Here is an 11805-nt window from a genome sequence, read left to right on the forward strand (position 1 = left end):
GCTGCGTCCCGGGGGCGGGGAGGGAGGGCCCGGGCTCTGCGCCTCCCCAGTCCGTTGCGTGTCCCCCCCTTCCACCGCGCGGCCCGGCGCATCGGCACCCTCGGCATCACCCGGGCTGAATGTCCTTCCCGGATTTAACCACCGAAACCCCTTCTAGGCAGGCCCGCAGACAGAATGAGTGCTGGCCGAACGCGGGGCCGCGCAGCCGGAGGTGCCGGGGGGATGCGGGACGGGAACCGGGAGCCTCCAGCCCCCATGGCCGTCGCATCCTTCACCGTGCGGGGCTCGCAGGGCATCGCTGTGGCCTCGTCGTGCGGCGCCTTTCGGCACTGGCACAGTTCGATGTGCTTGGGCCATGTCCAGAACATCATTTGCCGCATGCAGGGAGTATTTTTCATCAGTAGAAGACGCTTTGGCAGTGTTATTTGCCACAGAACGTGTTATACTTGTGTACACGAGTTTTGGTTTAAATAATAATAATTTAAGGGCAGAATTAATGTAGCTGTTCGTGACAGTGTTTTGATATTCTCCATCTAAAGAAGTTAAACGTGTTGTCGTCAATATTTCAAAGAAAGGACATTCAATAACAACATTTTAACATTATGGATCTCGCTATTTATTATTTAGTACTCAAGAACATGTGGTAATAAAAGGAAATAATGCACACCTACATGTGTACTTCTTGCAGTCTTTGAAATTTTTACCCATACTGGTAGTACAAGTTAAAAAGCCATCAAAATTCTAATAAAATGTTTATATCTACAGTCTTACTTTAGGTAATAATTCTAGGTCATAATATAACTGCTCCTATTTTCTGGAATGTTCAACCAGTATTGCTGAATTTAGATTTAACCTTAAATAGATTTAAACAAAGTGGACGTCAGTTCATGTGTACGTGTCACAGAATGTGATACACTTTTAAAATATGTTTCTTTAAAAATCTAGAGCCATCTCTTTCCTCTGATATTCAAGTATACACGGGGTTGAGGATCTCTCAATTTGAAGTTGTAGGATGCCTGTTTTGGAAACATTGGCAGAATTGTCCTGTGAACATGGAACTTCAATTGAAGTCCCAGCATCATCTGTTTCACTTGTTGTGGAAAAGGAACAGAAGTCACATATGCTGATGCCTGGTCATCTGAGGAGAGCACTGGGCCACAAGTTCTTAATCTTTCCAAGTGTTGGTCTGTCCCTTTGGCTTTTGTTTTTGTTGGGTTTTTTCTCTTTATGTTGAATGAGCTAACTGGTAGTTTCATCTAATGCCTCTTGGTTCCTGTACTTGAACAGGTGGGGGTTTCTTGTTCACCTTTGTAGAGCCAGTCATGGATTTTATCGATTACACCACTGCTGTAGCCTTGTACACCTTACCTTGGTGATGGCACAGAATCCCCAAATCCTTTGTTCTGGGAGCTGCTGGACCATGGGTAGCTTGTACACCACAATTTACACCATTGGATTTACCCAGTTAACGTCCAGACTGGGTCTGGGGTTTTCACATAAATTATTAATTTACTCCACAACTGAGAAAATAACTTTTTTGAAATTGCTTTTTCTTTTCCAGAGCACGACAGTGACGATGACTCCTACGAAGTGCTGGATTTAACAGAATACGCTCGGCGTCACCATTGGTGGAATCGTTTGTTTGGCCGCAGCTCAGGACCAATTGTAGAAAAATACTCTGTGGCCACCCAGATTGTGATGGGAGGTGTGACTGGCTGGTGAGGGAGCTTCCCTTTCCATAACTGACCTAGACCTTTTACTTTGTTAGAAGATCCATTTCCAAGGGTATTTGAAGCAGATAAATTTATGTTTAATGGGATTTCCTTTAGCATTGATCAAGATTATTCATGTGTGAACAATTTTAGCTTGTTACTCTGACTCATCATTGTGAAGTGGTTTTTAATAGTGGTGAAACATCAGTTATCCGAGGGAACTCATACTAGTTACTGTGGAAAGGATTTGGGAAAATGTCAGAGCTCTAAAATGACGAGAAATAAATGGAAAATGCACGTAGCTTTTATTTTGTATGGAAAAGCTTATTTCCTTATTAGTCTAGATTTAGAAACTTAGTTATATTATGGCTGAGACATATTTTACAGGTAAAAGAAATGAAGGGAAGAAAAAAGGATAACAAAGTATACTTTTAATTAGGAGCCCCATTTCCTGGAGACTGTTTTTTCTTCTAAATTGAGCTGCAGCCATGTTGAACAAATTCACAGTTTGCTCTGATGGTAACTGATACATAGCCTAGTTATACAAGAATAATTCATGGTGAAAGCTAGACAGTAAAGATGAGAATTTAAACTGGAAAACGTGGTCACGGCCTGAGCAGCAAAGATATTTGTTATTTTTCAGAGGTATTTGGATGGTGTTTGTCCATTCCAGTACACAGAGAAACTATAAATTCATTGAAAAACACCATTGTGGTAGCACAGTGACTTTTAAAGAGGGATTATACAAGAATTGGAAGATGAAATATACTAAAAATGAGGTTGTTGTACCCAGGCTCAGTACAGCTTTGTGAAGTGGATTTAGCTTTCAGTCAGAGTTTATAATTTGCTTCTGTAGCCTTAAAATTATTTTTTAAAGTTACATGTGTACATGTAAACTCAGTAGTTTCTAGGGAATAGTTCATCTGGCATCCATAAAAACTGGCTTATTGAATGATCTGGAAAATGCACATTACAGTATCTGTAGATGCACATCTCTCTGGGTGCCTACTGATGTATAAATAAGAATTCACTATTTATATGCAGGGGGAAAATTCCCCTCTGTGTGTGGGCCGGTGTTTAGACACACTGGAATTGCCCAGGGAAGTTGTGGAACCATCAGCCTTGGGAACTCATGTCTGAGTCAGGGCTCTTGGCAGCCTGATGGGGCTTTGAGATTGGGCTCTGCAGCAGTTTTGGGAAGGTGGCTGGCCCAGCTGACCTCCAGAGGCCCCTTCCTGCCTTCTGTAATATCAGTATCTGTGCTGTTCTCCATTTGATGAGGGAGGGTTTGGAGACTGAGAACAAGGTAATTTTCTGTTGCCTCAATCCATTAAAAACAGACTTAACACCATGTCCCAGCAGAGTGCCCTCGCTGAGTTTAACTCCTGTGGTAGGGATGTGCTGCTTTTACTGAGATCTTTCAGTTATGAGTTGTGCAGTTAATATAAATTATGGTATAATGTATTTACATTCCACTTGGGAACAGTTATAGTAGCACTGTTATGTAATTATGCTGTGCTTTATTAACATGCTACATTTAATAGCAGTAAGATCTAGAGATCTCAAGCTTACTTTAAAGGGGCCATCAGACAGTCAGGAACAAGCAACCATTACTCACATTGTCTTGCTTTAGACATTGTTAATTTAATATTGCTGGCATTAAATAGCCTTGATTTTTAAATTTGTAAATATGAAATGATACATTTGCTTTTTAAATGAAATAATGGTAATAGTTGCAGTCAGGAATTGTGTAGTGTGGCATTGTTCTGCAGAAAACTTCATTAGACTGGGTTTTTTTTTGTTTTGTTCCCCTAAGGTGTGCGGGATTTTTGTTCCAGAAAGTCGGAAAGCTTGCAGCAACTGCAGTAGGTGGTGGCTTTCTTCTGCTTCAAGTATGTAGCATTTCATGCTTTATAAGTTGGCAAATGTTATTTACTAAACAATAGGAAAAACACAGCTGTTGGGTAACATTTAATTAGGAAGGCTTCTTATCTGCTTCATCTTTTTAGTCTTATCAGTTAAAACCTTACATTTGAGCTGGAATATTGTGTACACATGTACAAAAGAGACATTTCTGAAAATCAGCAGTAAATCAGAATCTACTCTGTCCTGTAAAATAGTTTGTGGTAAGACAAGAGAACTTCTGAGTAGAAGCTGAAGTACTGTCTGTGATTCAATGTTGCCAGACGAGAGGAACTGTCTGTAAAACCTATGGTTAGGGAGAATTTAAAATGTGTTTGTTTTACATTGGTTTGAGAATTTTATCACAGCTTTAGGCTGCTTTGGCAGTTGCCTGGAAAGCTTGTTCTGGTCCCAGTATGAGCTGTGTTTTTCTGTATTCTCCCCTTGCCATGTTTTATCTATTGAATCTCTGAAGCCTGCCTGAATTTTGACAGCTTCATTGCCTTCCTCTCTCTTTCGGGTTCTGAAGTTTTTAATTATGTTATCTGGCATGATCATTTGCATTTTTCATCAGATACTGTGATTAGGGGAGGATATATTTCCAAAAAACCTTTAAATTAGATGAAACTTTAAGTGAAGAAGAATTTCATGTGTCCTTCTGTAAGATGCCAGGATTTTACTGGCATTTTTCATGCTTTAATACCTGTGAACTTCTAATTTTTCCTCAGATTGTTCTAGGGGATATAGGTTGGTGCCTACTTAGGATCAATGATACACAATTTCTTGAGAGGGGAGGTTAAAGATGTATTCATTCTTTCCATCATCACCCTGGAGGGTTTCTAAAAGGCATATCCTGCTTTATTTCGTTTGATTGTGGTGGCTGGTGCAGTCAAGCACTGATCAGCAAGGATGGGGTGGTAGCTGCTGCTGTGTAATACACTGAGATGTTGCTGTGTCAAGTACACATATCTCCTTCATAATCATGGTCCCCACTGGTTTGGGGGCTGGTTTGGTTTTTTCCTCTTCCCATGTTTTGTATGCCATTGGTCTTAATTCTATTAATGATAATTTTCTGACTGAAGAGCTGCCAGACAGAGGCAGCCAGGGTGGAGGCAGCAGATTGCTGCAGGTACCTTCCTCAGTGCTCCTGACCACAGGAAGCTGAAAAGTTAAAGCTGAGACCTGTAGACAAAGGAGAATGGAAATTGAATAAAACACATCACTTGTGCAGGATTTTTACTGGTTGAGCTGTGAGGTTTGGGGAGCTTTCCTGTACATCCACTAGATTTGCCCTGTGGTTGAGTGTCTGATTTCTTGGTTGATGTCATTTACACTGAATCCAAAAAGGAATATTATCTAAGAGGAAATATGAGTTAAGTATTTCGATTGGATTGTCTAGATCTTAAGTAAGATCAAATTCTCTTGAAAGGAAATGAAGTAAATGCCTTGGTCTCTCTTTTAATTCAAAACATTCTGCATTTTAAGGCTGAGTCATAAATTCTATGGTGTAATTACATTTCTGTAGTCTTTAATTTTTTCATTTAAAGATCACACATCCTGGTTCTATGACTACGTGTTCAGTGCTTCCCCTGAGTGGGCAGAAGAGTATTTCAGCACATTACTAGAAAGTTCCTTTTTATCTGTAAATTTCTCTGAAGTTGCAGATTTCATTTCAACTGCTGATTGCAATATTGACATTATAATTACATGCTAGAACAAGAATAATAACTACAGAAGGCAAGATTCTTGGCTAAAGCTCATTCAGTGAAACATTTCAGTCTTAAAATTTAAAAAATACATTTTTTTCTTCAGTGGGTGATGACTTCATCTCAAGAAATGTAGTAGGAAACTGAAAGCAATACATTCTTCAGTGTCAGTTTGTACAGGAAGCAAAAAAAATTTTTCATGTTTTTGTAAGTGATCTAGAACTTCAGTCTTAATACAGATTATATGAAAATAAGAAAAGATAAGAAAAAGAATAAAAATTATGTGAAATTTGCGCAGTTTTTCAAAATCATGATCGGTTATCACATCTTTGTGGTGAATATTTCCACACCTTAATTTGATTCATTCTTATTTGATTACTAACTATGCCTTTTTTTTTTGTGAAATAGAAGTAGTTCTTCAAATATGCTGGTATAATAGCAATATCCAGGCACTATATTAAGGAAAATATAGTGCATTTCTCATAACAAGTAAGGGATTTTCCTTCTGTAACTCATTTATACAGCACAGTTTGGTAAAATCCTGGAGTAGGGAGGTACAAACTCAAGTACTCTTGGTTCTACGTTAATTAATTGGTTAAAAACAATTGTTCTTAATGAGCACCTAACAGCTCTTTATTTTTAAAATCCTAAATCCTCAAGAGCAGTTTCATTGTCTTTTGCTCTGCAGTCAGCATACAAATTACAGCTTTTTCTGTTCTGCATTGTCTATTATTTAATAATGAAATTGGATTTTTATTCAGTTATTTGTGCTTTCACTAACACATTTTTTCTCAGCCCATTAAAATGCCATTGATGTATTAAATTGAATTCTTCATTAAATTATGTTCTAATTTAGGAAAGGTAAATATGGGAAAACAACACAAGAAACAGAATAAACTCTGAGATGTCCTTGGCTTTATCTTATACAGGGGTTTGTTGCTAGTGCACCATGGTGATCAAGGAAGCATAGCATGGATTGGCTTGGAAGGGACCTTAAGGACAGTGTAATTCCAAGCCAGTGTGGCATCCCAGTGACATTCCCAGGGAGGGACCAACCTGCTTCTGGGGCTGGGGGCTTAGTGAGGAAGAGCTGGATTCAGTTTTATGTTGAATATCTCACTTTCCAGTGGGATATTCAATTTTGCCTTGAGAAAATAAAAATTCTTTTCTCCCATCTTGCTGTACCAATTTTTTGCTCCAAACCATTTTTCTGCTCATTATTAGTGTTTCACAATAACAAAGTACCTGTGTGCCTCTCCAGTATCACCCCCAAAATGAGGTCTGCCCTTGCAGATTGTCAGTTTTCCTTGATTAATATCAAGAAAGATAACACATTTTTAGTGTTCCTGTACTGATGTATTTCTTCAATTGCCTTTTTGAAAAAATTCTGTTGTTTTTTCAACATTTTGGACAGTCTTGAACAGATAACGAGCTATGAGACATACAGATAAGTATATAATAGATCTATTATTCCATTACCATATATAGAGAGAAATTCCTGTAAAACCTAAAATCCACCCCGCACAGCTCTCTTTAACAATATGTGCAATTAATATGTATAGACCTTAATATAATCCTGACTCCTTGATATATCCAAGTATGGATATGATAATGGGATATTGTTATTTTGCTTGGTTGTTGTAGGGCCTAAGTTTAAAAAAATAGTAAATTTTGAGAATTTGCATTTCTGTAACTTTACTGTTATAAGCAAGTAGATTTTGATGATACATTGGAGTTTAAAAATTGAAGTCTGCTTTTTCAGCATTTGAGTTCAAGGGTATTATTTCTGCACTTATATATGAAATTATGTAATTAGTGGGGTTGCAGCCAAAGTAGATATGACAGAGGTTCTGTCACTGGCAAAGTACAGGGTTTTTTTCTTCTCAGTTAAAAAATTTATATTCAAAACATTACCCTCTGTTGCTTATTTTATAAACTCTCAATAAGCAGAATTTGGAATCTCTTATTTCAGGGCTACAAAGTTCAGGGAGAAAAGATGTCTGGTTTTGATACAAGTGTAAGCTCTGCAGTAGTTACAAACAGATCTTAATTAAAAACTTCTGCCTCATCTTTGTGCTCTCTGGATAACTGAGCTAATTAAAATTGTCTTAATGAAATGTTTCTTCCAAGAGCTATTTGCATTTTACAAGCAAGCAGATACATTAGCATTTCTTACATTGTGTTAGACTGAGTAGATCAGTCACATTTAATTTTCAGTTGTATGAGTGAGAAGGCACCAATTCAATGCTGGGGCCTTTTTGAAATTCTTGTGGTCATGTTAAATTCATAGAATAACAATTGCCACAATGTGCAGCTGTTTTTCTTTTCCTGGTATGTCATCCAGTGACTGGATGTGCAACCAGTACAGTTTTCAAACAGGTTTCCTGCTTTCATACTGTTCAGACAGCCCTTAATGAGCTGTCCCTGCCTGGCCTTAGAGCCCATGTGAATAAATGGCTTAACAGCAGACAGGCAAAGTCAATTAATTTGTTATTAATTACATTCGGAGGCATGAGTAAAAGAGAGTTTAAAATATAGTAATTCCATTTTGCATTTGTCCAGTGAATTGGTTTTTTTAATTATGCAAAGGTGGAAACTGAAGTTGACTTTCTTGCAGAGGTGATCTTCTAGAAGTTTTGTTTTGAATTCAGACAAAATCTGTCTGGCACTTGTTTAATTTTATTATTTTCTGGATTATGAAATCCTCAGTTTGTGGTGAGATAGGTTGCTTAGTTACTGTGGCAGTTGTAGTACAAGCTAGATGGTCTAATTTCAGTTATTTGGTAGGAAGATCCATGTGAAAGTCAAACTTCAGAGCCTGTAGGTGATGTGAAACTAAACATAATAAATTGTGTATTTAGGCTAAACCTAATAAATTGTATATTTAAATACCTGTTCCACAAAAGTTCATTATCTGTGACTTATGTTTACCAACTGGACAGTTTGCATAGAAGGCTGTTGGGTAGATTGGGTGGATTTCCCACCCACATGTGACCTTGAGAAGTACCTGAGAAATCTCACACTTTACAAAGAGTTTTTGGATAACAGTCATTTACATGTCAGTTTAGTGTTTATACTATTTGTCCTTACAGTTAAAATAAGCAGTAATCCTTAATTTTGATTTTCTTCTCTTTTTTTCCCCCCAAATAATGAGTTGTTTAACTGTTTTCTAGAACATGCACCAATCAAATATTAGTAACAGAAATAAGGCAAAGGTTTGGGATGATGGTTAGACAGGCTATAAAATTTGGAAGTTTTTGTGTAAATTGGTATGAACCAGTCTCCTCAAATGTATTAGTTTTTCTGATTTTACAGAACTTGTTCTCAGGCTGTGTTATTTTTATACTTAATAGTTCTGTTTTGTAAGAAGGGTGAGAATTCTCTTGTAATGAGTACATTTTTTTTGTTGGACAGTTTAAATTGTGTAGGATAAAATAAAGAGTTTTCAGTGTTTCTAATGATGATTTTGATTAGCCCTGGATACTCTGCCACAAATCAGAAGTCTACAATTCTGAAAGAAGCTGAAACAAAAGAGTTTCTTCATTGTTGTCTTATGAATGTATTTTTCTTACAAGTAAAGTAACAGTAAATGCTGAAGAAAAGTCATTGCGAAGCTTTTCTAGCTAAAACACAGAACTGGTAGAATTAACAAGAGTCTACTGAACTTTGCCATTGCTTGTTCTAATTTGAACTGCTGTCACTGAGGAAAGGTTTGAAGCAGAGGACCTGCTGAAATTGGAAGAATGTCTTCTCCTGTATCTGTAATGAGTAAAAATAAAAACTATTTTGTAGGCACCAAGACAATGTATTCTGACTCATGAAATGTGAATTGCAGCTGTACTAACTGCCTTTATTTCCCTAGATTGCTAGTCATAGTGGATATGTACAAGTTGACTGGAAGAGAGTTGAAAAAGATGTAAACAAAGCAAAAAAACAGTTAAAAAAGCGTGCAAATAAGGCAGCTCCTGAAATCAACACTCTCATTGAAGAGGTGAGTCTGAGGTGATAAACTCCTTTTTACCAGTTAGATTTTCTAACCTTCACTGCAGGTGATAATGAGTTGAAAATGCAGATGCAAAACTGGAACACATCAAAAATAGTTTGGCTTTATAATTGATTTAAAGTTATCAGATTGTGCTGTCTTTTATTCATTCCGCTTTCTGGTTTGGTCACTGTTAAAAATGACACACAAATTTGTTCTTGGCAGGTGACAAAGCCAATAAGGTCATGATATGGTAAAAAGTTCAGGATAGTGTGGCTAAAACATGGTAACTACAAAGACAAAACCCAAATTTTCTTAGACTGCTGATAATAAAATGACTTGTCTGGACCAGAATGACTTTTTCTGCAGAAAAGCTGTAGCTACTTTGTAACAGGAGTTGTGATTTTATCTCACTTTTATACATTTTGGACAATATCTGTCTGCAGAATCTGCCAGTTGCCTATTATGTTGAGAAGGAGTAGCTGTGATACTGATCAGTGTCACTGGGGCTGTTTCACCCTGTCATTTGAAGACTTCCATTTAATCAATTTTGTGGTTGTTTGGGGTTTTTTAAAGACTGTTTTTACATATTTTTCATGTTCCATGCATGCAATCTAAGTTTCATTCTGAATAGCTGAGAATCCTGACTGTGAATGTGCTGCAGACAGTGAAACAGCAGCCACACTGGTGTTCTGTAATTAATGAGTTTTGACATCCCACATTTAGCCTGTATGAAGTTGCATGTAGATTGATTAAAAATTTCCTTAAATTTTAATGTGAATGTGAACTGAAAGTTCAAGATTGAGGGTTTTCTTGCTGCTTCTGTACCTCAAATAGCTTAACTTCTCTCTCACTACTGCCCTGGAGAAATGGGTGGAATAGGATGAGGTTTTTGGTTTTCCTTTGTGTTTTTTTCCTCTCAGATTATATGACTTTTTGTAACCGTGTGTTAGTTGCCAGTCTGGAGTGTTTGAAGCAGAGGATTTATGAAATGGCACATTTGATAAAAGGTGTTACACTCTGTGCTGCTACTTCATGAAATACTCTACACCCATGTCATCATACGTAAATGGTTTTTCCTAGGATTAAGTTGTTAGGAAGCTGGCTCATAATGGAGTGTATTTCTTTTCCAATAATCTTCCAAAAAGCAGTATTTTTTCTTTTAAACAATTATGTGATTGCAGTTGAAGTCATGGTGGCACTCGGGCTTTTTTTGACAAGGTAGTTTGTAAAACATGTCTTATTTTAATCAAAACAAGAGTGGTATTGGCATGAAATTGCTGTAACAATTCCTCTGTATTTTTACTTTTTAAAGGTTCACTGTATTTTAAAAATATTGTTAAAAACAGCTGAGAGTCAGTTTGCACTACCTTGGTGCCACCTATTTTTATATGGTTTTAGACACATCGCTTCCCCCTGCAACCTTCTCCACAAGTTCAGTGTTCTTGTTGTTGTGATAAATATTAAATAATAGCATCAGACACAATTAACTTTATGAATATTCTTTTTCTTCTCAGTCAACAGAATTTATCAAACAGAACATTGTGGTGTCCAGTGGCTTTGTTGGAGGCTTTTTGTTGGGGCTGGCGTCGTAAGGAGCCGAACGTCTCTTCCCGATGGGATCCGTGTCAGCCAAGATCACTTGTGACGCGCTGTCTGCAAGCAGTGTGGCTCACTGGGCCTGCCAGAGCAACACAGGAGGACTAGCTAGACAACTTGGGAGCTTTTACATTTCAGGCTTTTGCCTCTTGAGGCTTGGTAAAACTAGGATTTGCTGAAAAACTGTGCAGTGTGCTCATTTATAGCGTTTCTGGGCAAAACTGGTTCATCCTCATCATGTCTCTTTTTATCTATGGCCTTTCAAGATCTAGCATTTTTTAAAATGTTATTCTTGGAATATAGCTATGTAACCATACTATAAGAATGAAAGCTCCATTACTATGTTTTCAGTTAAATACTGTTTATTTAAAAAGTATTTTTCTTCATGCTGTAGTAGGTAGTATCAATGACTACATACTGTATATGATATTGTGGTTTCAGCCTCTTGGCTGTCCATCTTCTTTAGAAGTCACTGCAATAATCTGTAATACCTTTTTACAGAGTATTAAATAACAAAGAATCATGAGCTTATTAAAGGTGAAAATTAACTTTGGCCTTTGTGTACATAAAAAATAAGAAAGTCTCTCAATTTTAGCCTGCAGGGACCTGGTGCCAGTGTTTGCCCAGGCAGGTTTCTAAGGTGGTTTTAGTGATTTGTTACCAAGTTATTCTAAAGAAACTGAGAATCCAAACAAACACTCAGTGCATTTTGCTTGCATTTCAAACTTGAACCTTTCAGAAATTTCTACCCAAGGAAGAGTTTGCTCTGCCCTGATTTCTCTGGATTTTGCTGTAGCAGCAGATGAATGTGAACCTGAATGTCTCCCACCACGGTTCTGTTGGGTTGCTGTTCCTTTCTCTGAACAGCAGTAGTGGCTCAGTAGCATTGGATGGATGGATGGGT

The 11805-nt window shown here is 37.5% G+C and overlaps 1 protein-coding gene across 2 annotated transcripts; it reads left to right on the top strand.

The window, feature by feature from the left end:
* Window positions 1-88: 88 nt before the first annotated feature.
* Window positions 89-11454, top strand: FUNDC1 (FUN14 domain containing 1). 2 transcript variants are annotated; one of them, XM_031064163.1, is made up of 5 exons: window positions 89-211; window positions 1562-1718; window positions 3529-3604; window positions 9183-9311; window positions 10820-11454. In XM_031064163.1, exons 1-5 carry the CDS (start codon window positions 175-177, stop codon window positions 10895-10897), a joined length of 477 nt encoding a protein of 158 aa, XP_030920023.1. In that variant the 5' UTR covers window positions 89-174; the 3' UTR covers window positions 10898-11454. The 2 variants fall into 2 exon arrangements, with proteins under 2 accessions (XP_030920023.1, XP_030920024.1); XM_031064164.1 differs by lacking the exon at window positions 89-211 and adding an exon at window positions 998-1184.
* The last annotated feature ends 351 nt before the right edge of the window (window positions 11455-11805 follow it).

The sequence above is a fragment of the Geospiza fortis genome, unplaced genomic scaffold, assembly GCF_000277835.1.
Source record: "Geospiza fortis unplaced genomic scaffold, GeoFor_1.0 scaffold159, whole genome shotgun sequence".
NCBI lineage: Eukaryota > Metazoa > Chordata > Aves > Passeriformes > Thraupidae > Geospiza > Geospiza fortis.